At 51.1% G+C, this 23,218-nt stretch overlaps 2 protein-coding genes across 7 annotated transcripts; one reads left to right on the top strand and one right to left on the bottom strand.

Moving 5' to 3' along the window:
• Positions 1-135: 135 nt before the first annotated feature.
• SRRD (SRR1 domain containing) lies at positions 136-4,624 on the bottom strand. Of its 2 annotated transcripts, XM_077920256.1 has the most exons (7): positions 4,179-4,621; positions 3,127-3,167; positions 2,686-2,957; positions 2,507-2,605; positions 2,162-2,313; positions 1,648-1,693; positions 136-879 (listed from the first exon to the last, which is right to left on the bottom strand). In XM_077920256.1, the coding sequence occupies exons 1-7, from the start codon at positions 4,394-4,396 to the stop codon at positions 691-693; spliced, it is 1,017 nt and encodes a 338-aa protein (XP_077776382.1). In that variant the 5' UTR covers positions 4,397-4,621; the 3' UTR covers positions 136-690. The 2 variants fall into 2 exon arrangements, with proteins under 2 accessions (XP_077776382.1, XP_077776381.1); XM_077920255.1 differs by lacking the exon at positions 3,127-3,167 and having other exon boundaries at positions 4,179-4,624.
• Positions 4,625-4,817: 193 nt separating this feature from the next.
• On the top strand, positions 4,818-22,889 carry HPS4 (HPS4 biogenesis of lysosomal organelles complex 3 subunit 2). Of its 5 annotated transcripts, XM_028710414.2 has the most exons (14): positions 5,061-5,199; positions 5,377-5,885; positions 6,920-7,010; positions 7,308-7,451; positions 8,010-8,117; positions 8,716-8,832; positions 8,940-9,034; positions 9,834-9,906; positions 10,938-10,974; positions 16,312-16,408; positions 17,093-17,270; positions 18,177-18,309; positions 19,052-19,160; positions 21,682-22,889. In XM_028710414.2, exons 2-14 carry the CDS (start codon positions 5,845-5,847, stop codon positions 21,851-21,853), a joined length of 1,395 nt encoding a protein of 464 aa, XP_028566247.2. In that variant the 5' UTR covers positions 5,061-5,199; positions 5,377-5,844; the 3' UTR covers positions 21,854-22,889. The 5 variants fall into 5 exon arrangements, with proteins under 5 accessions (XP_028566251.2, XP_028566247.2, XP_028566248.2 ...); XM_028710418.2 differs by lacking the exon at positions 5,377-5,885 and having other exon boundaries at positions 4,818-5,199; XM_028710415.2 differs by having other exon boundaries at positions 5,061-5,885; positions 17,093-17,171.
• The last annotated feature ends 329 nt before the right edge of the window (positions 22,890-23,218 follow it).

Here is a 23,218-nt window from a genome sequence, read left to right on the forward strand (position 1 = left end):
GCAGCTAGAGTGAGACAGTAGTTCCAAGTGTGAGATCACAGCACTGTTGGTGCAGTTTGACCTGGCAGGAGTCAGGGCGTGCTCACAATGTTGAACAGGCAGGAGGTAACTGGCAATAAGAAATGACCACAAAAGTTCAATGTGTGTTGCTTTTAATTAAAAACATTATTAGAAATACAAGGTTTGTGGAGAAACTTGGTTTTCTGAGAAGTTGCTGCCTTAATTGTGAAGCAGCAGCTGGGAGTGTGAATGGCTCTCCCCCTTAATGAGGGAGCCCAGTCCTACTGGGCAGCTTGCCTAGCACCACCAGATCTCTGCCCCTTTTTCCATCCCATGAGGGAACTCTCATAGGAGGTACCAGACCAGAGTTGAACAGAGATAGTGGTGATGCTTGGGTTTGCCCCACTGATCCTCCCAAGCTCTGCCGCTCAGTGAACAAGCGAGAGAGAGACAAGGAGAGCTTTGGCATCTTGTGCATGCTGCGCATGCCTCATTTGTCCCATGGAGATGCCATAGAGCAACACACAAATAGACAGTGTGGCTAGTTATCTGCTTTAGGGTGGGGTGTGTGTGTGACATTAACATGAACATGAACTCTTTGCAACACCAGAAGTAACTCAAGCCCCTCTCCAAAGAAGGAAACCCAAACCCAGCCCTGCACCTCCAGTCCATAGCCTCTGGAATTGAATTTCATTTCTTGTTTCTGATGATCTCTGGCTGATCCTCATCTGGGTAAACTGGCTCCTCCTGAAGCTTCCAGATCTCTGGGGGAAGGTCCCTCAGTTTCTCCAGAGGAAAGCAGTGGACAGAGGTGTCGTTAAATATGTCCAAGTATTGAGGGTGAGAAGGAAGGGCTTCTTCATCTGTTGCTATTAAAACCTAGAAATGGTCAAGCACAGCAAAGAGGCAGTTAATGTTGCCCTCCTCCTTTCTCAAGGGCTGTTGATCTGGCCCTTGAGAAAGGAGGAGAGCAACAGGCTCAGATCCACAGCTAGCCACGTGCCACATTTATGAAAGCCCCTACACCAGATATTTTGACGACTCAGAATTCATCCCCTATGGCTGGGGAACCTGTGATCCTCTGTTGTCATCACCTGACATATCCCTCCAGGATGGAAATTGGAAATCCAGTCTGAGGGGTGACAGGTCCTTAGCTTTTCCATTACCTATCTTAACCACTGATCTCAGTATTTGTGTGGCATGCTTTCAAGTTTTACAGTGCCCAATAAGACTAAAATGGATGTGCAGATTCCAAAGCCAGCTCACATCAAAGGCTACTCAAGCAATCCAGCAGGTTCCATGTCTGCTGGGTGCAGAGCAGCTCCACTCTTGTGTAAGAGCTCTGCTATGCCCTGACCCACCAGATGCCTGTTTTCCACTGAGTGGGGCTTGATAGAAGGGCAGCCTCAGTCAGCTTGTTTTATGAGGGAGTTAGCTTGTAAAGAGAGTTGCCTTTGAAGCTGGGTGCTCAGCTCTTGGAACACTTTTATAAGCCCAGCAAAAGCAAAGCTGCTGAGAACACAGCCAAGCGGGAATAAGGGAGAAGAGTTGGTAAGCGTGGATCCCATCCCCCCGTTAGGAGCTGACGCATTAAGGGCTTCTGCTGGATGGTGAACAGTCGCTGTTATTCAAGCAACAAAGCCATACCTTTGCAATGTAACTGTAGTCCTTTTGGAATATCCTGCTCAGCACCCTAGGAGCAAAGGGCATTAGAAATCATTGGCAGTTGCAACAAAGGCAACACCACGGCCTACTAAGCAGAGGGTGCTGCTAAGCTAAGAACATCCAGAGGGTTTGTGGGTCTGGTCAACAGCTCATCTAATCCAGCATCCTGTTCCCACAGGGACCAGCCACATGTCTGTGGGAAACTTGCAAGCCAGTTGAGCATAAGAGCGCTCTCCCTCTTGTGGGGAGAAGCAGCCCTCCCTCCAACTGCGGAGGCAGAGCAAAGCCTTCCCCATTCTGTGTGTGGTTAAATGCCTTCAGAGACTACCATACTTGCAAAAATTCTTAGGAAATCACTGCAAAAAGGAGTTGAATTTTCAAAACCCAGATTTTCCTGGGAAGACAAGTGGAAAATGCCAATTCTGTTCTTGTATAGACACTGGGCAGCAGCAGCCCTGCCTGCTCTTGGGCTGGGTGATGCAGAAGGGTTCCCTACCTGTCTTCAATGCCCTTGAAGCTGTTCCCTATGATGACTGTTTTGGAAAGGGCCTCTATGGACCAGTTGCTCCAGAGCAGGTTGTTATAGAGAGCTTTTCCGCAGTGGACCATGTAGAAGATGGTAGGATTGTGGATGCAGCGTTTTCCCTCCTGGATGCAAGGAAGAGGGGTGTTATCTTGCAAGAACTGCAACCAACCCCCACCCCACAAGAGCTAAAGGAGTTAAACAGCTGTGAACTTTTGGTATCAATCATTTTGAGAAAGGCCACAGTCCTCAGCTGTGTGTTTTGATCCCTGGGCACGTTTCTCCCTGAGTTCGTGCTCCTCTCTTCCTGGAGCTCACCTCATTCTCCAGGAGCACAGTGAGCCCAAGATGGGCAAGGACTTTGATTTCCAGCGTGGAAAAGACAGGGTCAAATATGTAACACAGATCTTCAGGGATCTGCAAGGGGAGAGAGGGAATGTTGCCTGTGTGCTTCTGGCGAGCTTTGCTCCCAAGTCCGCCACAGCTGTGACCCTCACCTTCAGCTCCTCAAGCAGCAGCAGGAGGAAGGCCAGCTGGTATCGCGCTTGAACGCAAGAGGAGAAGTTCCCAATGCCATAACACACACACTGCAAGTCCTGGGCTCTGCTGCGGCTGGGCTCCTGCTGCAGCTGGGAGCTGGGCTCAAGAACTGACTCAGCTGGTGGTGTGAGCTGCAGCTTCTCAAAGGCAGAGAGGGCTTTCTCCACGTAAGGTCTGGTTACCCCCTTCCCTGCTGCTGGGTGTTTGGGGAGGGATTTTAAGATGGTTCCTGAGCAATGAAAGAGGGTGCAATATAGACTAATACCACTTCAGCCATGACTGCATCTTGCCTCCCCACCACCTTCACCCCTGGATAGATTTGCTTACAAACAGGCACAAATCCAAGGCTGTAGCTACAAAATAAAAATCCAAGGTCTCTCTTGAGATGCAAGACTTACCGAGGCTTGAATCCCAGAATTTTGAGCTCTGCAGTTCTGAACTGTCACAGAAAGGCAGGGAGAAGAGGAAGAAGTTATGTTACAGAAGGTGGAATTTAGGGCTGGAAGGATCTTGTGGGATCAGCAGGCTTTACTAGCTGGACCCTTAGTCTGATCCAGTAAGCCTCTTTATGATGGTTTTGAGGATACTAGCAGAAACTTATCAGGATTTAATCCCAGAACCTGATTTAAATGCAAGTGGATATGTGAAGTAATAAGGGAGCAGCATCCTTGAGCATACACAGAGTTCCCTGTTGGCCAACTGCTGCCAAATTGCCAACCCACACGTAACTTAGAAGTGTTAAGTTGCTACTGGACATTATATATATATATATATATATATATATATATATATATATATCTTATATATATATATCTACTGCAAATTAGAACCGTTTACAGACCAGTTCTGCAGCTAGTTTGGACTACAGTTCCCATCAGCTGCAGTTATCACAGCTGTGATGCTGCGAGTGATGGAAAGACAATAATGCTGGCTGAGGATAATGTGAATTGTAGTCCAAAACATCTGAGGGAACCAGCTCCACGAAGACCGACAGACCAAGGCGTCATTTCCAACAGCAGCCAGTCAGATACTTCAAGGAGGCCCCTTCACAGCTATGAGCCTTTGGGAAGCTCAGAAGCAGAGCAGGAATGCGGCACATTTCCCCTGGGATTTGCCCTGCAGCAGCTGGGCATTCAGAGGTAGTCTGCCGTGCCCAGGGGGAACCTCAGGCCCGCCTTGAAGCTGCATGTGGCCCTCTTGGCAAGCCGGGGCCGCCCCCTCCCCCGCGGGCGAAAATGCCCCGATTGCCCTCCTGCTGGGCTCTCCGACTCTGGCTGGAGTGCCGTCTCGGAAGTCCCAAGTCACGCCCACTGGCCCCGCCCGCTCCTGGCCTGCTCCCCCGAGAAGGGTTTCCCCCGGAAGCCTCCCGGCGGCCCGCGCGTGATTTGCCACCCGCAGCTGCCCCTCGGGGTAGACTGCCCCTGCCCAAGGAGGATCCACGGCCCCTCACCACGCCTCCCGCAGCCGCCGCCTCTGCCTTTCTCCCGCGTCCTCGGGGCTCTCGGCCTCTCCGCCGCCCCGCTCCTCTCTCCGCCGCTGGCGCCGCCGCCGCCTCCTGCTCCCTCCCGGGGCGTCCCAGCCTTCGCCCGCTCGGCAGCGCTCCATGCAAAGCCAGGGGCGAGCGCGATTCCACCAGGAGAGTCCCTCCGCGGCACCCGTAGAGACCATAGAGGAAAGGCGCGTGGCAGACACACCACTTCCGTTACCCTCACCCACTCGGCAGCCGCCATATGCGGGGCAGTAGCGACGCTACGACCGCCACTCCGCAACAAACGGTGCACAATATTGGGCAGGGAGGGCTCAGAGTTGGAGCCCGGGCAGAGGCAGCCCTTGGAGTGTCTCCGAGGGCGCTTCTCTTTGGCCCGTTCATTCCCTTTCTCCTCCGATCCGGTTCGATCGCAAACCGGATGTGTTTATTGCGCATTTCGCCCTAGGCCTCGGTCCGCCCCCTTCTCTGCGCGTCACGTGCGGGTCGGGCCGGTCATGTGACCGTTGAGCGCGTGGCGGTGGAACCCGGAAGAGGCCGGGGCCCCTTGGCGGCTTCTCTCTGTCTCTCAGGTTCGGGAAGTGGGCAGGCCTGGCCTCTGAGCATGGACAGAGCGCCTCTTTCCCCGCGGGGTGGGGGGGCTTCTGCGTTCTGCCGCCTCACACGCCGCCCTCTCCTCGCCGGACTTTAGCCCGGAGAGGGAGCCCGAGAGCAGAGGGGCCTCGCTCTCCCCCCCACGGCCTGGGGAGCCTCGTTCCTGTCCTTCCCCCCACCTCGGGTCAGGCTGCAGAGGCGCCTCGCCGAGAGAGCCCGAGCCCCGGTGGAGAGTTGGGCTCCCTGAGCTCACCAGTGGAATTGGGGCGCGGCCACTACACGCAAGCAGTTTCTTGGCTGGGTTTCTTCTCGTTTCCTTTTCAAAATCTTGCCCTTCCTTCAAGACACAGTGCCGTGTTCAAGGGGCAGGACCTCACAACAAACCTGCGAGGTTGGCTATCCTCGTCGGATCTTTAAGCCACCCTTGCCTAAGTCCTACTCTGACCCCCTTCAGCACTGCACCATCCTGGCTCTCTTGTTAAAATTGGATGCTGGGCACTTATCAGCTGCTGTGGGTCACATGACTTGGGCAGCAGACTTCATACGTTAATCCAGTTCTTAATTTTAGAGTGAAGGAAGCCACGCCTGGAGCAGGAATCACAAGACATTCCACACACACACACACACACACACACACACAGAGCTTCAAAGAATCTTGGTTTGGAAGCTTCAGCTAAAACGTTCTTCAGTCCCCAAACTGGCATCCAAATGGCTGCTGAGATGCTAAATAAGGTCTCTGTTGTTTCTCTTGTCCTGTCTGACTGAGCATCCATATTTGGTGAATGTGCTTGGCATGAAAATGACGCTGAGGGGGACCTGTTGGCATCAGCATCTTTAAGAAAGCCCCCCCCCCCCCCGCCACCCATTGGGGGGATTTGGCCATCCCTATTCAGAACCCACTCAGGACCTAAGTATGTGATGGGTTCTTGGAGCAATCAACCACTGTCTGGAATATGGATCTAGTCCTCTTCTACCTTTTTCTGATGAGAAGCTCTTTGTGAAGATAATGAGATGTGGTGAAGAGAATTTGAGTTAAATGGCGGACTGTGTGCAGTCTGATCCAACCTCCAGGGGCTGGTAAGTACCATTACAGCATCCTAGGGGCTGCTTCCTACAATCTTTCTCTTTAAAAAACAAACAATTGAAACTCCAACGTTGAGCAAATGAGAGTGAGAGTTTCAAGAAGGACACAATTCCTGTGTTTCTTTACACAGTGCATCCTTAAACTGTGGAGTGTGCTACCACAAGATGTGATGGCCTCCAATATCAAATTCATGGAGGAGAAGGCTATTTGCAGCTACTTGCTGCAGTGATTCTTTGTTATCTCTGACAGCAGAGGGAACATACCCCTGAATACATGTCGGCAGGGAATGGCAGCAGGAGATGACTCTACTGCCGACATGTCCTTCTTGTGGGTTTCCCAGGGGCATTTGGCCGGCCACTGTAAGAAACAGGATGCTGGACTGCATGGCTCTTGGGTTATGTTCTTATTTAAATAAGGGTGGGCTGGTTGGTTTCATTCGCTTCGTACTGGGGCAGTGCCCTTCCTTAGTTTCTGTGGCAGCTTCTTTTAGCCTTCTTCAGCCCCTGTGTGTTCCTTTGAGATGCAAGGAGCAGGGAAGTGAAGAGTCTCTGACACACTTGAAACCTTTCTCTTAAGAAGCGTCAAGGTCACCTGGAAAGTCAGTAGCTGTACTTTGAATCTCTTCCCTTCTAAACATGCCTTCAAGAATTATGGAGTACAGTGGTACCTCGGGTTACATACGCTTCTGGTTATGCTTCAGGTTACAGACTCCGCTAACCCAGAAATAGTGCTTCAGGTTAAGAACTTTGCTTCAGGATGAGAACAGAAATCGTGCTCCGGCAGCGCGGCGGCAGCAGCAGGAGGCCCCATTAGCTAAAGTGATGCTTCAGGTTAAGAACAGTTTCAGGTTAAGAACGGACCTCTGGAACAAATTAAGTACTTAACCCAAGGTACCACTGTATAGCTTCCCCACATCACCATATACGGATCCCCCTTGCCTGGGGAAAAACTAGGTTGCCCTCTGGAGAATATTGACTGCTCCCATGAGGTGATGCATCCTGAACGCCATGGCACTGATGTTTTCCAGGTGGAACTGCTTTTTCCTCTATGACGGCTCAAAGGTGAAGGAAGAAGGAGATCCTACGCAGGCTGGGATCTGCTATTTCAACCCCCGTCAGGTAGGGCTACCTTATTTCCCCACAAAATCTGCGTGCGGAGAATTTTATTTGTTCTCAGTTGGCCCCGTAGCCCTCTCCTTCATCCCTCTGTGCTGGCAAACATTGTACTATTTGCTCCTTGGGGCAGGGACCTAGTAATATCGGGGGTAGAGCTCTGTTCTGATGCAATCTTTTGTCACTCTGTGGTGGTTTTGTCCGTTCTTGCTCCAAGCTCGGCAGATCTCCATAGCCTGGGATGTGACAAGGCTAATCCATAGCATAACCATTTTGTGGCTCTTCATTCCCCACATCTCTCAGACTCCTCTGGACCATCAGGAGCTTCTGTGTGGACAGATAGCTGGCGTGGTTCGCTGCATGGAGGAGATTTCGGGCTCTCCACCTGGCCTCATACGGTTGAGGAAGCTCAAGCTCTCTGTGAAAGTGGATGGAAGCTACATCTGGGTGAGTCAGTGCAAGGCGACACAGGTTGTTGTTGCTCTTCTGGGCGTGGGAATAAAGCCCGAGGAAGGAATAAAGCTGGCGTTGGTGAAATCTTCAAAGATGGGTGTGGGTGTGCAGGCAGGCTGCATGATGGCAACCATTTATATGGGAAGAAGCTGCTAGCCATGCTAGCTGAATGGAACAGAGGCAGCCTACCTTGGAGTGCCAGTTGCCAGGAGCAGACATGGGAGAGGCACTGGCCTGCCATCCCTGCTTCTGGGCTTCTTGGAGCTTCTGGGATGTAAGCAACATGTTCATCCAGGTGATTCTCCAGCTCTGTTCTTGTGCTCCTCTATATAACATTGGGAGAACTTTGCTCTGATAGCTGAATGGAAGGCCCATGTTCAGAGGCAGCCTTCCTCCTGAGGGCCACCGATTGCCCTCCCACCTTGCTTGTGGGCTTCTCAGAGGGATGTTCTTGGCTGTCATGGGGGATCTGAGTGCCCTGATTAGATAGGCCTGGCTTGGCTTGGTTCCATGGGACTCATCAAGAGTCTCCCTCCCTCCTCTCTGCTGCAGGTGCTGGGCTGCACTACTGACCTCCCTGACATCAGCTGCAGGCGGTTCCTGGAGCAGCTGATGGGACTCTTCTGCTTCTACAATGGGCCTGTTCGCCAGGCTTACATGGTGATTGCTGGTCCAAGGGGGCGGCGGGGCCTTGCTGAGCAGATGCTGCCTTGACTCCTAGCCATTTCGCTCCTGTTTCCTGTTGTGTTCTGACCCTCACATCAGCCTTGAGCCACACCTCTTAGTCTTGCCTTGGCTGACCTTCAGGCTGGCCTGCTCTCTGCAGCCTCCTTGCCCTGCAGAGGGGCTTCTGCAGCCTGCTGCAGCCTTCCCTCACAGGTGGGCTTCTCTAAGCAAAGGCTTTTGTGTGACTTGAAAGTTATGTGGGTCTCTCAAGGCAATCCAGACCCACCTCTCCTTCCTACCCCCCAAATCCAAGATGCTCAGAGGCTGGCCATGGGGGGAAAGCCCTTTGCAAGGGCCTGGGCACATTTCCACCTTGGCTGCTCCTTTTATTTGTCCTCCAGAACGGAGTCCTGATGTGCAGATCTGCTTCCCGGACTGAAATCTTGAGTCCTGTGGAATCTTAGGGACCTCTTCTCTTCCGTTTTGCTGCCCTGGCTTCTGTTGGACAGTTTCCTGCAGCCCACAAGCAGCCTGTAACTCTCCCACCAGGGATAAACTCTCCGCTGACATGGCCTCTTGTGTCCTTTCCCAGGAACGTGCCCAGGAGGAGCTGGACCAGGCATGGGATCGCTACGTGGAGCACCTGCAGCAAAACACCACTGACCTACACCGGATCTTCAACTCCCTCTGGGCCTTGGACAAAACCAAAGTAACTCCCTGCAGACCTTGCTGCTTCTTTGGGGCTTCTCCCCTCCCCTCCCCTCCCCACAGGGTGTCAGGAAGCCCTGACAGCCTCCTTTGTGCTCCTCTCTCCAGGTGGAGCCTTTGCTCCTGCTGAAAGCGGCTCTCATCCTGCAGACCTGCCAGCGCACCCTCCATGTCCGGGCGGGATGCATTTCTTACCAGGGGCTGTGAGTTTCATGACTTCTTGTGTGGACTCTCCTGCACTCTCCCCATTGGAGAAAGGCTGGTGTAGCTCAGTGCTGGAGCACCTGCTCTGCATGTAGAAGGTCCTCAGTTCAGTCCCTATTGGCATCTCCAAGGTGGGCTGGAAAAGACAGTGCACAGCTGAATGGACTACGGACCTGACTTGCTCCAGGTTAAATGAGCCCTTTCAGAAAGCTGAGGACTGGAAGCTTGGCTTTTAAGAGAGCACCTGCTTTGCATCCCCAATAGCACCTGCTGGGAGAGAGACCCCCCTTGCCTAGAACCCTTGAGAGCCACTGCCAGCCAGTGTAGACAGTACTGAGGAAGGTGAACACAAATAGTCTGACTTTGTCTAAGGCAGCCTCCTGCACTCCAGAGCAAGTGTGTTTGGTGCACATGTCATTCAGCCCTGCTACTTGCTCTGTACTGTCCTCACATTTGTTCACAGAGGCCATAATCCACATTTTCACCCACTATTTCCTATGTCTGCTTCTATAGACTCACCCTTTGGGCCTCCCAGATGGTGAGATTGACAGGGTGACCAAAGGACTTGCCCTGCATGCAGGGATCTGTCTTGTGGCTGGAATCTGGGAAGGATTGGGCCACACAGCCCACTCCGGGTAAATCAAGCCACGACTGAATGTTTCTGAGCAGCATTTGCAGCTCTCCCTAGGTCACCGTGCTCAGCTGAGAGCCAGGAGGGAACACAGCATCCAACCTCAGGAAACCAGTGGGACATTCGTGTTAATACTTGCCATCTCTCCTTTCCCCATCCCTGCCCAGGGTTGTCAGCACTCAGCTGCCGCCAGACCTCACTGCCCGAGTTCTGCTGCAGGAGGTGGATGTAGCCTCAGAGGTGAGCTTCAGCTCAGCCAAGGGAGGGAGAAGGGTGGTTCGGTGCTGGCGCAGCACCTGAGAAAAACATGTTGCATGGGTTCCTTACTGTACAGGGGTGGAATCTGAAAGCTAATGTTAAAAGTCAGGTTTCTGGTTCTCATGATTGCTGAAGAAAGTCTAAAAAGGCTTCACTAGATCTTTCTAACCTCTCATGGCCACTCCTTACCCACCACCTGCCTCAAATGTCCAGGTTTTCTCTCGAGGCAACCACAGCTCCAAACTCTTCCCGGAAGCAGAAGACACTTTCTAAGTAAAAATCTTACAAAAGGAATTGAGAATAAAACTGCCAGTGTAATGCCATCACCCCAATCTATGGTGCAGCCACATTTGAAGGACTGTGCAGTTTTGATCGCCTCCCCTCAAAAACAATATTGTGGAGTTGGAGGAGGTTCAGAAAAGGGTGGCGAAGGAACCCCCACTGAGGAAAGGTTGCCACGTTTGGGACTTTTTCGTTTAGAGAAAAGGCGAGGAAGAGGTGACCTGACAGAAGTTTATAAAATGATACCTAGTATGGAGAAAGTGGATGAAGTCAACTCCCCTTTCTCTCATAGCACTAGAACTTGTGGACGTTCAGTGAAGCTGAATGTTGGAAGATACAGGACTGTGGAATTTGCTCCATCAGGAGGCAGGAATGGCCACCAACTGGGATGGCTTTAAAAGAGAATCAGACAAGTTCATGGAGGAAGAGGAGGAGGAAAGGGCTATGAATGGCTCCCAGCCACAGTGCTTAGCCTGCACAGTTGGAGGTGAATTCCATTTGCTGGAAGCCGCAGGAGGGTAGAGTTGCTCTTGTGCTCAGGTCCTGCTTCCTGGTTTGTGGCTTGCCACAGGCATCTGGCTGGCCACTCTGAGACCTAGACGGGCCTCCTTTGGCCTGATCCAGCAGGCTTTTCTTCTGTCCTTATCTCCAGTCTGGAACCCTTGCCGGCATCTGCCTTGGCTGTTTTATTATCAAGCTCACCCAGTGCCACTCTCTGCCTTCCCTTTCAGGGCGAGGCGGGAAAAGGGGCTGTGCTGAAGACTCAGGGTAAGTGTCGGGAGGGAGGGGAGAGGCGTGCTGGGCTGGCAGAGGGGGAGACTGCCTTGGTGGGTGGCTGGGTCTGCCAGGGACTACTTGCATGAGAGACCGCACGGAGCCGTCTTGCGTCTCTGGGTGCTGGGCCTTCATGCCCTTTCCTCTGCCCTGCCACCTGTGTAGGAGTGTAGAAGCTGGAGGTACAACACAGCAAGGGGGAAATGGGCCCCACATATGCTCAGAGTCTGAGCTCTGATGCCTACAACCCATAGCAGAACAGACTCCTACATCCAAAGGGTGCTCAGGTGGAGGGGGGGTTCGGAGAGGGCTGCATCTTTAGGCAGCAGGCATTGTGCCTCCTCCCATCTTGCAGATTCCTTGGCGCTACTCGGAGAGCTTCCCTCATCCCAGTTCTTCCCAGTCCTGGAGACCTTTGCATTCTCACCCCTCCGCTTCCATGGAGGTCTTGACACATGGCTGGCTCCTAGACCTCCATGCTACTCACCCTCCCCTCTCCCCAGAGTTTGTGGTCTGGAGGCTGTTTAACGTAGGGTAGTGATCCCACGAAAGGCATTTCAGGTGAGCTCAACTCCATTCCCTGGCAGGCTGTTTTGCATTATGCGGGTAAATGATCCTATGGAACAGCAAGGAAGCATTGCTCTCCAGCCCCTGAGAGAACAGCTTTCTACTCTTTGTGGGATCTGCTTAAAAAAGAAAGCATCTCATCTGCAGGAGCATTGCTGATTGTTCCCCCAGTTGGCAAGGCTCACTGGATCGCAACCAGAAACGGATCCTTTAGTGCCATTGGCCCAGACTCTCTGCCACAAGAATTTCAGCAGGCACCTTTGGTGCCACTTTTAAACACCTGCTGAAAACTTTTCTATTCTGGTAAGCTTATGCCAGCAATTAACACATATTTCCACAACGGCTACTTGATGTCCATTTATAACTTTTTGTATGCTTTTACAGTGTTATTTTATGAAATAGTCTATGTTGTTGTTTAGTCGTTTAGTCGTGTCCGACTCTTCGTGACCCCATGGACCAGAGCACGCCAGGCACTTCTGTCCTCCACTGCCTCCCGCAGTTTGATCAAACTCATGCTGGTAGCTTCAAGAACACCATCCAACCATTTCATCCTCTGTCGTCCCCTTCTCCTTGTGCCCTCCATCTTTGCCAACATCAGGGTCTTTTCCAGGGAGTCTTCTCTTCTCATGAGGTGGCCAAAGTATTGGAGCCTCAGCTTCAGGATCTGTCCTTCCAGTGAGCACTCAGGGCTGATTTCCTTCAGAATGGAGAGGTTTGATCTTCTTGCAGTCCATGGGACTCTCAAGAGTCTCCTCCAGCACCAGAATTCAAAAGCATCAATTCTTCGGCGATCAGCCTTCTTTATGGTCCAGCTCTCACTTCCATACATCACTACTGGGAAAACCATGGCTTTTACTATACGGACCTTTGTTGGCAAGGTGATGTCTCTGCTTTTTAAGATGTTGTCTAGGTTTGCCATCGCCTTTCTCCCAAGGAGCAGGCGTCTTTTAATTTCGTGACTGCTGTCACCATCCTCAGTGATCATGGAGCCCAAGAAAGTAAAATCTCTCACTGCCTCCATTTCTTCCCCTTCTATTTGCCAGGAGGTGATGGGCCCAGTGGCCATGATCTTTGTTTTTTTGATGTTGAGCTTCAGACCATATTTTGCGCTCTCCTCTTTCACCCTCATTAAAAGGTTCTTTAATTCCTCCTCACTTTCTGCCATCAAGGTTGTGTCATCTGCATATCTGAGGTTGTTGATATTTCTTCCGGCAATCTTAATTCCGGTTTGGGATTCATCCAGCCCAGCCTTTCGCATGATGAATTCTGCATATAAGTTAAATAAGCAGGGAGACAATATACAGCCTTGCCGTACTCCTTTCCCAATTTTGAACCAATCAGTTGTTCCATATCCAGTTCTAACTGTAGCTTCTTGTCCCACATAGAGATTTCTCAGGAGACAGATGAGGTGATCAGGCACTCCCATTTCTTTAAGAACTTGCCATAGTTTGCTGTGGTCGACACAGTCAAAGGCTTTTGCATAGTCAATGAAGCAGAAGTAGATGTCTTTCTGGAACTCTCTAGCTTTCTCCATAATCCAGCGCATGTTTGCAATTTGGTCTCTGGTTCCTCTGCCTCTTCGAAATCCAGCTTGCACTTCTGGGAGTTCTCGGTCCACATACTGCTTGAGCCTTCCTTCTAGAATTTTAAGCATAACCTTGCTAGCATGTGAAATGAGTGCAATTGTGCGGTAGTTAGAGCATTCTTTGGCACTGCCTTTCTTTGGGATTGGGATGTAGACTGATCTTCTCCAATCCTCTGGCCACTGCTGAGTTTTCCAAACTTGCTGGCATATTGAGTGTAGCACCTTAACAGCATCATCTTTTAAAATTTTAAATAGTTCAGCTGGAATACCATCACTTCCACTGGCCTTGTTATTTGCAGTGCTTTCTAAGGCCCATTTGACTTCACTCTCCAGGATGTCTGGCTCAAGGTCAGCAACCACACTACCTGGGGTGTACGAGACATCCATATCTTTCTGGTATAATTCCTCTGTGCATTCTTGCCACCTATTCTTGATGTCTTCTGCTTCTGTTAGGTCCTTACCACTTTTGTCCTTTATTATGGTATTCTTTGTACGAAATGTTCCTTTCATATTTCCGGTTTTCTTGAACAGATCTCTGGTTCTTCCCATTCTGTTGTTTTCCTCTATTTCTTTGCATTGCTCATTTAAGAAGGCCTTCTTGTCTCTCCTTGCTATTCTTTGGAAATCTGCATTCAATTTCCTGTATCTTTCACTATCTCCCTCACATTTTGCTTGCCTTCTCTCCCCCGCTATTTGTAAGGCCTCGTTGGGCAGCCACTTTGCTTTCTTGCATTTCTTTTTCATTGGGATGGTTTTAGTTGCTGCCTCCTGTATAATGTTGCGAGCCCCCACCCATAGTTCTTCAGGCACTCTGTCCAGCAAATCTAAATCCTTAAACCTGTTCTTCACTTCCACTGTGTATTCATAAGGGATTTGGTTTAGATTGTATCTTACCGGCCCAGTGGTTTTTCCTACTTTCTTCAGTTTAAGCTTGAATTTTGCTATAAGAAGCTGATGATCTGAGCCACAGTCAGCTCCAGGTCTTGTTTTTGCTGACTGTATAGAGTTTCTCCATCTTTGGCTGCAGAGAATATAATCAATCTGATTTTGATGCTGCCCATCTGGTGATGTCCATGTGTAGAGTCGTCTCTTGTGTTGTTGGAAAAGCGTGTTTGTGATGACCAGCTTTGTTCTCTTGACAGAACTCTATTAGCCTTTGCCCTGCTTCGTTTTGATCTCCAAGGCCAAACTTGCCAGTTGTTCCTTTTATCTCTTGATTCCCTACTTTAGCATTCCAATCCCCTATAATGAGAAGAACATCCTTCTTTGGTGTCACTTCTATAAGGTCTTGTAAGTCTTCATAGAATTGGTCAATTTCAGTTTCTTCAGCACCAGTAGTTGGTGCATAAACTTGGATTACTGTGATGTTAAAAGGTCTGCCTTGGATTCGTATCGAGATCATTCTATCATTTTTGAGATTGCATCCCAGTACAGCTTTCGCCACTCTTTTGTTGACTATGAGGGCCACTCCATTTCTTTTACGGGTTTCTTGCCTACAGTAGTAGATATGATAGTCATCCGAACTGAATTCGCCCATTCCTGTCCATTTTAGCTCACTGATGCCCAGGATGTTAATATTTATTCTTGCCATCTCATTTTTGACCACATCCAACTTACCCAGGTTCATGGTTCTTATATTCCAGGTTCCTATGCAATATTTTTCTTTACAGCATTGGACTTTCCTTTCGCTTCCAGGCATATCCGCAACTGAGCGTCCTTTCGGCTTTGGCCCAGCCACTTCATCAGCTCTGGATCTACTTGTACTTGCCCTCCGCTCTTCCTCAGTAGCATGTTGGACGCCTTCTGACCTGAGGGGCTCATCTTCCAGCGTCATAACTTTTTGGTGCCTGTTGTCTTTGTCCATGGAGTTTTCTTGGCAGGGATACTGGAGTGGCTTGCCGGTTCCTGCTCCAGGTGGATCACGTTTGGTCAAAACTCTCCACTATGACCTGTCCATCTTGGGTGGCCCTGCTCAGCATAGTTCATAGCTTCTCTGAGTTATTCAAGCCCCTTCGCCACTGCAAGGCAGTGATCCATGAAGGGGGAAATAGTCTATAAATATGTATATAAATAAATATTAATAAAGTGACTCAACAAGATAAAATACCATGCATAAAACAGTTAAATTCAGAAAATTTAAAAAAATAAATGTGAAAATGCATTAAATGTGCACCCAGTGACATATTAATTGGGTTACCATCTACCCAGCTCTGCTAAAAGATGAGCAGTGCCTCATGGGGCGACTGAATTACCGAAGGCCTGAGTAAAAAAAATGGTCTCATCTTAGCCTGGCACCTAAAGCCTGATGGTGATGATGGCGCCAAGCTGGTTTCCCTGGGAAGAGCATTTCATAAATGGGGCCACCACTGAAAAGGCCCTGGTCACCCTTCACTTGCCTGGTGAGGCTTCTCTGATGAAGAGGAGTGCAGGGTCTGGGCTGGTTCATATTGGAGACAGACAAAAGGATCACTTTGTAGAACAGAATAACTTTTATTGCAGTAATCTTTGGACCATAGCAGCACAAAGGAAGGTGACAAAATTTAAGCCAGAAAACAAAATTTAAATAAACTTATATTGAAAAAGAAAGAAAATAGTGCTCACTACTTAAAATTAGTAATTAGTAAAATTAGTGATTAGGAGTAATAAATTTGAAACAGATTCATAGTAAAGCATATAATGTATTAAAAACATTTGTCTCATAATACACTTTACTGTTTTAATATGCGTCTCTCATGTTTTCCGCTCTCCAGGGCAGTTTGCAGCAGTGGCGGCTACATGCCTTCCTGCTATGCAGAGCAGCCTTTCCTGCCAAGGAGACAACAGTGGCCTGAGCAGGAAACCCAGCTTCCTTTTAGCACCCCAAATTTCATTTTCTTTAAAAGAGGATCAAAATAACAGCCCCTAATATTGTCGTATAACCTGCATTCAAGGATATAATTCCCTAGAACTGCTTTCCCATAAACCCGCCCTCTCTTTTGACCCGCCTTACCATAGAATCTGCCTGATTTCATCATTGAATCCATTTTTTCAGTATGTAATTGTGTGCAAGCCCTTCGATGCTCCAACGTCATGGTTATCAGAAGGTACCCTTTGCACTGGGGCTGCGCTTTATAGGTCCAAACAGTCTACCCAAGACTCGTTCTTCCTTTCCCTAAGCAGCGCTCTGACCCCTTTTGCAGAGCCCCCTTTACCTCCAGGGGTCCGGATCACCCCCGTTTACCTTTTGGATGATGAAGCAGCTGCCCTCCGGGACTTCCCTGTGGAGTGGATGATCAGGTAAGACAGGAGCAGCAGCTCCGCCAAGGGCCTCTCGCCAGCCCTGGCTTTGGTTCCTCCTTTCAGACTCTGCATATGTTCCTCCTTTGCACCCTGGATCTGCTATGTGTGATCTGTCAGACAGGGAAGCCGACAGGGAAGCATTGGTGTTTAACACACTTCCATCCTTTTTTGCAAATCCCCTGAACCCCAACAGTATCCATCACTGGGGCTGTGAGTAAAGGCAGGGTATTTTTTGCAAGTTAAGTTTTCCTTGCTAAACTAGGGCTGCCCTGCAGGTCCTAACTTATTTATTTAAGAAAATGTTTATACTGCTTGATTGTAAGTAAACCTCTAAATAGCACAAAGCAAACACACACATCCTCAGCTCCCTTGGAGGGCTTCCCTATTGAAAAGAGATTCAGAGGAGGAAGACCCTGTCTCTCTGATGAAGCCCTGAGTGGGGCTGTTCCACATCCATTCCTTTACAAATGGAGCATGTAGGTGACTCTGGAATCACTCTGGAGTCCTTGGATCTGGCGAAGGAGCAGAGGGAGTAGAAGGGGGCTTTCCCTGTCCATAAGTGTGAAGAAGGGCTTCCTTTGGTCTGTCCCCAAATCTTCTGCAAGCCACTTTTACTGGGGGATCTTTAGTTGGAGAATTACAGGAGAGAGAGAGAAGTCTCCCTCTTTCTCTTTTTCTCAGGTCCCAGGGAAGCCCAGGCAGCTGCAAAGATGGCCCGATTTCTGCTGGAGCAACTGGTGGGTCAGGTGGCACCACTTCGGTAAGGATGGTCTTGTATGTCCACCATGTTCGAGGCTTGGTGCTCTCCCTCCTGGCTGAAGAGCACTTTGCACACACCAAAACCTCTGTTGAGGATGTGGTAAGAGACTCCTTTGTTCATCTTACTGCCAAAGGACCCCATCCCCCCCTTGAGCCTTGGTTGCCACCAAGCAAAGTGGCTCGGCCTCTGGGGAGTGGCAGCCTGCACCATGGCCTTCCTGCCAGCAGGGGTCCCTTGTTTTTGCAGGATCCCTGGGGAGGAAGAGGTGGAGAAGCCAAGGGATTGCAAGTCCCACTTTCCATGGCTCTCTGGCAGGGCTGATGAGAGGAGCCTGCACCAAACTAGTGTGGAGCTGGAGAGGGAGGAAACGGGGGACCTGCCTTGCACCTAGTCAGACCACTGGACCATCTAGCTCAGTATCAACTGCTCTGTCAGCTGCTTGCCAGGATTTCAGGCCAGGACATTCCCAGCCGTGCCCCAGAGGTGCTGCCAGGGATTGACCCTGGGAGCTTTTGCATGCCAGGGGGATGTTCTGAGCTGCAGTCCTTAGCCAGAGTAGGAGCCTCCCTTCCCCCTGAAATGGCTTTCTTATCACTGTGCTCAAATGGAAAGAGCTTGGTCAGAAGAGGTGCTTTCACTACCCCTGCGATGCTGTAGAGTGGCCAGAAGGGATGGAGCCCAGGGACTTTCTGTCACTGAGTGTTGGCCCCCAGACACCCAAGTGCAGTTGGGTGTGCTCTGCTCTGGGATTCCCAGGTCAGCCTTCTTAGGAGGGCTCTGCAGGGTCCTGGCAGCCACAAGCTGTGCCTTGATCCCAAGGGTGTGCAGGAGGATGTTTTGGGGAGACGAGGCCAATGGGCACGTGGCTGGGGAACCGTGTGGCCCTGCCACGGCTCAGCAAGCGCTGTCCTGTGTGAGCTGGCCCTGGCCTGGTCTGGGACTGTTGTGCGCAGGGCAGGTGCCTTCTCCAGGCATAGTGAGCTAATTTTCTCCCTTGGCCTGCAGTATCACAGCAGCCTGGCCTCCCTGAACGGCCTGGAGGTCCACCTGAAGGAGACCCTCCCAAAGGACAGCCTCTCTGCAGCCAAGGTCACCTACGGCTTTGCGCACTATGACTCCGTGCAGAAGGTTCTGGCCAGTAAGTGCTGAGGGGGCAGGGGGGCCTCAGAGAGAGCCTGCTCTGTGGGAGTCAGCGGCCAGGAGCCGTCGAGCTGCTCTTAGGGATTCTTGGGTCCTTCTTGGCTTCCAGCTATCGTGGCAGTATGGAAGGGACAGGGGCAGCAGACCTCTGAATGCTGGAAGCTGTTATTCAGCCCATTTCTGGTCTACATTGCATCGTGGTTCACCTAGCCCTATGCGGCCTAGGACCCACGTACCTACGGGACCACCTTTCCTAGTATGCCCCGTGGAGGACCTTAAGGTCCACAAATGACAACATTTTGGAGGTCCAAAAATGGTCTCAACTAGGGCCCAGGGCCTTTTCAGTACTGGCCCTGACTTGGTGGAACGCTCTGTCACAAGAGACTAGGGCCCTGCGGGACTTGACATCTTTCCTCAGGGCCTGCAAGACAGAGCTGTTCCGCTTGGCCTTTGGTTTGGACTCAAGTCTGACTCTTATGTTTCCCTCCCCTTATGGTTTTTATCTATGGGCTACTTTCAAAACGCGGCTGCATTTTAAATTGCATTTTAACCTGTATTTTAAATTGATTCCCAATTATGTTTATACTGTAATTTTACTGGTGTTAGCCGCCCTGAGCCCAGCTCTGGCCAGGGAGGGCGGGGTATAAATAAAAATTATTATTATTATTGCCGAGGGTTGGATTTCCAGCTCTGCCGTCCTGAGATTCTAACCCCTGGCTCCTCCTTCCTTCATGTTGCAGCCAACTTCCTGCCTGCTAATAGCCCTGCAGACCGTTCCTTCCTGAGGGCAGCCAGCCTGATCCATGCCAATTTCCACCAGCTGCCCACGGCTTCAGAAATAATGGTCAGGTAAGGTGGGGAGGCCCCTGTGCGCGTGCAGATGACAGACAGTGCTCCCTTTGAAAAAGCTCCCACCTGGCTTTTCTTCCTGCCTGCGAGCCTCATAAGCACGCAGGGCAGGAATAAGCCCGGGGTGCAGGTGGGCATGCAGAGGGAGCTGCCAGTTGTCTCTGGAGCCAGAATGAGATCTGGGCCTCAGAGTAAGGAGCAGCCCTTGGAAGGTTTAGAAGCAGCGTCTTTCTCTGGCGGCTGCTCAGGCGCTGTGAGAGCCGCTGGTTGGCTGAGCGCCAGCAGGGCTTATAATTGGCCAGGGAGGAAGGAGGTTTTGCTGTTGGGCCCTGATCACTCAGGCGGAAGCAAGCCGTGACGCTGGCAAGCAGATGGTGGCGTTCCAGCAGGCAGAGCGAGGCAGCTTCCCTCCTGGCTCGAGGGGCCAAGGCTGCATTGGCCGCTTATTTCCATTCCTCATCACCTGCTGCTCTGCACATGTGCTCACCCCCCCCCCCTTTCCTCTCAGCTGAAGGCATGATAACAGCCTTTTAACAGGGAGAATTTTAACAGGGAGAAATGTAAAGTATTGCACTTGGAATACTTTTAAATACTTTTTTTAAATTTTAATGAATTTTAACAGGGAGAAATGTAAAGTATTGCACTTGGGCAAAAAAAAAATGAGAGGCACAAATACAAGATGGGGGACACCTGGCTTGAGAGCAGTACATGTGAAAAGGATCTAGGAGTCTTGGTTGACCACAAACTTGACATGAGCCAACAGTGTGACGCGGCAGCTAAAAAAGCCAATGCAATTCTGGGCCTCATCAATAGGAGTATAGCATCTAGATCAAGGGAAGTAATAGTGCCACTGTATTCTGCTCTGGTCAGACCTCACCTGGAGTACTGTGTCCAGTTCTGGGCACCACAGTTCAAGAAGGACACTGACAAACTGGAACGTGTCCAGAGGAGGGCAACCAAAATGGTCAAAGGCCTGGAAACGATGCCTTATGAGGAACGGCTAAGGGAGCTGGGCATGTTTAGCCTGGAGAAGAGGAGGTTACGGGGTGATATGATAGCCATGTACAAATATATAAAAGGATGTCACATAGAGGAGGGAGAAAGGCTGTTTTCTGCTGCTCCAGAGAAGCGGACACGGAGCAATGGATCCAAACTACAAGAAAGAAGATTCCACCTAAACATTAGGAAGAACTTCCTGACAGTAAGAGCTGTTCGACAGTGGAATTTGCTGCCAAGGAGTGTGGTGGAGTCTCCTTCTTTGGAGGTCTTTAAGCAGAGGCTTGACAACCATATGTCAGCACACCAAAGCCACACCCTGGTCTAACTAGGACAAATACATTTATGCTGAAAGGAAAGACTGCAAGCTTTGAAAGATTAGCCATGCCCATTAACCAGCCCACTCCCTGCTTGTTCGTCATTTGCGTTGACCAAGCAAGTTGCTCGCTTTTTTCAGTTCTCCTTGAGGCTCCAGTTCATTATGTTTGTGTATTTTCAGCAAAAAGTGGGGTTTTCATTTGCTTGTTGAAGAGGACCCCCTGCCCCTCCTCCTCTTGCATTCAGCACAGCTGTTAATGTGCCCAAGCCATGGCCAGGCTTGCCTCTGCCACTCCTGACACCCTGCGTTGGCTTTCAAGAAGGCCAGCTGAGGCTCTCTTGGAAATCGCCAGAGAAATTCATGAGGCTTAGAGGCCTTTTGCCTTCCGGCTGTTGTGGGGCTCCCCCTGACCATTGGCCATGCTGGCATCCCCTGCAGAGCACCAGGTTGGGAAAGGCTGATGCCGGCTGCCTGTCCTTGGACTGAGCTTCCACCTTGCCGGGGGGATCCCTAGAAAACCGCCATTTACTGAGCGGTCTCCATATGCAGGCGCATGTCTATCTCTGCAGCGTTACTTCACACAATCTGCATAAAAGTGCTTCTATGGGGATCCCAAGTGAAGCAGACAAGGTGTAACTTCCTTGCCTGAAAGAATGCTGACCAAAAAACAGCTGTTCTCTTTTGTGTTTCCCCTGAAAATCTGCTTATAATTGAATAGTGTCCTTTAAGTGTGTTCCAGAAAATAGAGATGACCTTGTTGGCTTCCAGTTTCCTCCTTGCCTTTTCTCTACACCATATGTGATCTCATGAACCTACATCTCCTCTCTCTTCCCACCACCTGTAAACTAAAAAGGCCCAGCAGATTTGGGCTTTCCTCACAGAGAGGTTTCTCTCGTGGAGGAAAGGGCAGCCAATGGCTCCTCGCCACTGTGGCTCTGCTCTGCCTCCCACTTGGAAGGAGGAATGCTTCTGCCTCCCAGTTGCTGGGGAAGAGGGCTCTGGGCTTGAATCCTTGTTGCAAGAAAGAGGCATCTGGCTGGCTGCTATGGGGATGCTGGGCTGGGGGGGTGGCATTGGCCTGATCCAGCAGGCTCTTCTCTAGACTTGATCCCTGTTTGCAGCAGCAGAGGCACTGGCATGGGGTCAAGCTTGCGTCTCTCCTGCCTTCTGGTCACACCTGTGAAACATGGCTTTCTCACCCCACAGGAACGCCTCTACTGCTGTGTACGCATGTCGGAGTGCCGTCCAGGAGACCTACTTCCAGCAGGTGGCCTCCCCTCTGCGCAACTCAGGAATGCCCAACCCTCACGACAGCGCCTTTGGCCTGGCCAGCAAGGCGAAGCAGAAGCTGCTCAAGCATGGAGTGAACCTTCTCTGAGACCCAGGAGGCTCCTCCTTGCATGGGCTGCGATCCTCCGGGACTTCTTACAGTGTTACCAGAGTCTTTGTTGTTTTGGTTCCATGAAATGGGTTGAGGGCAGTCAGGACTTCAGAGCCCCACCGTATGGCTGGAAGAAGCCCCCCCTTGGCTCAGTTCCAGCTGGGAGAGCACATGGATGCCCACCCCCCAGCTACCCACTCCAAGGGGCAAGATCATAGCTCCCCTGCTTTCCCAGAGAGCTCCTCTGAGGGAACACGTCCCTCCCAAAAGCGCATCATTGGACACTCGTCGTCTATGGACTTTTGCCTGCCTTTGGAGAGCTAGCTTCTCTAGAAAGATCTTTTGCTCCTTGCCCTGCTCATTTTTCCTGTGGAGCTTAGTAGGGGTGTAGCTTCAAAACCCTTTTTATTGGAGGGCTTTTTCTAAACCAGGCCACCGTCCCCTCTCCAAATTTGATGCCCTCCAGATGTTTCTGTCTTTGCTTTCTATTGAATGCTGTTTGATGCTTTAGATGAGCTCTGAAACCGTGGGGGGAGGCCTGGAGCTTCTCCCCCGGCAACTGACCAGACATTTTTGTTGCTCTGCAGCTAAGCCTCCTGCCATGTGCACCCCCCCACCTCCTCCCTGGGGCCTGCCTGGCTCTTGCGCACGGGCACATCGACTCCTCCGCCAAAGATGGCCTGCTGCCAATGGCAGCGCACACTCCCCTCGTGATGCTGGCCCACCCTCGTCACGGCTGACAGGGCTTGAGGAGACAGGGACATGGTGCTGATGGGGACCGGCGGGCCCATGCATTCCTCTCCCCCTGCCTTCTGAGGTGGTGGCACCTTTGTACTCCTTCAGGGCAAGTGGGAACATGTGCACAGCTCTCAGCCAGTTCCGCTTTGCATCAAGTGCCTGGATCGTGTCGCAGATGTTTCTGAAGGAAAAGCGACTGGCTGCCTTCCTTGAGGGGGCGTGTTGAGAAGGCCGGAGCTCCTACCCTCTGCTCTGTAGGTCCCCCAGCACAGCAATAAAGTTGCCGCCCAGAAAAGCCCCACTTGTTCCTGCCCCACTGGCACCCCAGCCCCCCTCGCCTGCCAGAAGGCGAGTCGCGAGAGCACAGGCTGGGGGGGGGGGGGGAGTTACCAGAAGGCAGCAGGGCTGTGGGTGGCTTGGTCTTGCGCCAGGAAGGGGTGTTTGCAAGAGCAACAAAGGCAGGGAACCAAAACAGCTTCTGCGCTGCTGCCTGCAGAGAAGGGCCACTTGCTGCCATCTGTGAGCGCCGTATGCTGGCAGCGGGTGGGGAAGGCTGCCCACACACACCGAGAGAGAGAGAGACTGGAAGGAGCACTTTGCAGAGGGAGCCTTGGGTCATGCTCC

Source organism: Podarcis muralis, chromosome 16 (assembly GCF_964188315.1).
Source record: "Podarcis muralis chromosome 16, rPodMur119.hap1.1, whole genome shotgun sequence".
NCBI classification, from domain to species: Eukaryota; Metazoa; Chordata; class Lepidosauria; order Squamata; family Lacertidae; genus Podarcis; species Podarcis muralis.

Bases quoted from the DNA above. Each gene is read 5' to 3' on its own strand.
- SRRD (XM_077920255.1), bottom strand. From the start codon at position 4,458: ATGGCGGCTGCCGAGTGGGTGAGGGTAACGGAAGTGGTGTGTCTGCCA. The intron at 2,958-4,178 runs GTGAGGGGCCGT...TTCATTGCTCAG, and splicing joins CGGCGGCTGCGGGAGGCGTG to GAACCATCTTAAAATCCCTC. The intron at 880-1,647 runs GTATGGCTTTGT...GACCATTTCTAG, and splicing joins ACTACAGTTACATTGCAAAG to GTTTTAATAGCAACAGATGA.
- HPS4 (XM_028710414.2), top strand. From the start codon at position 5,845: ATGGCGGACTGTGTGCAGTCTGATCCAACCTCCAGGGGCTG. The intron at 7,011-7,307 runs GTAGGGCTACCT...CACATCTCTCAG, and splicing joins GCTATTTCAACCCCCGTCAG to ACTCCTCTGGACCATCAGGA. The intron at 9,035-9,833 runs GTGAGTTTCATG...ATCCCTGCCCAG, and splicing joins TGCATTTCTTACCAGGGGCT to GGTTGTCAGCACTCAGCTGC.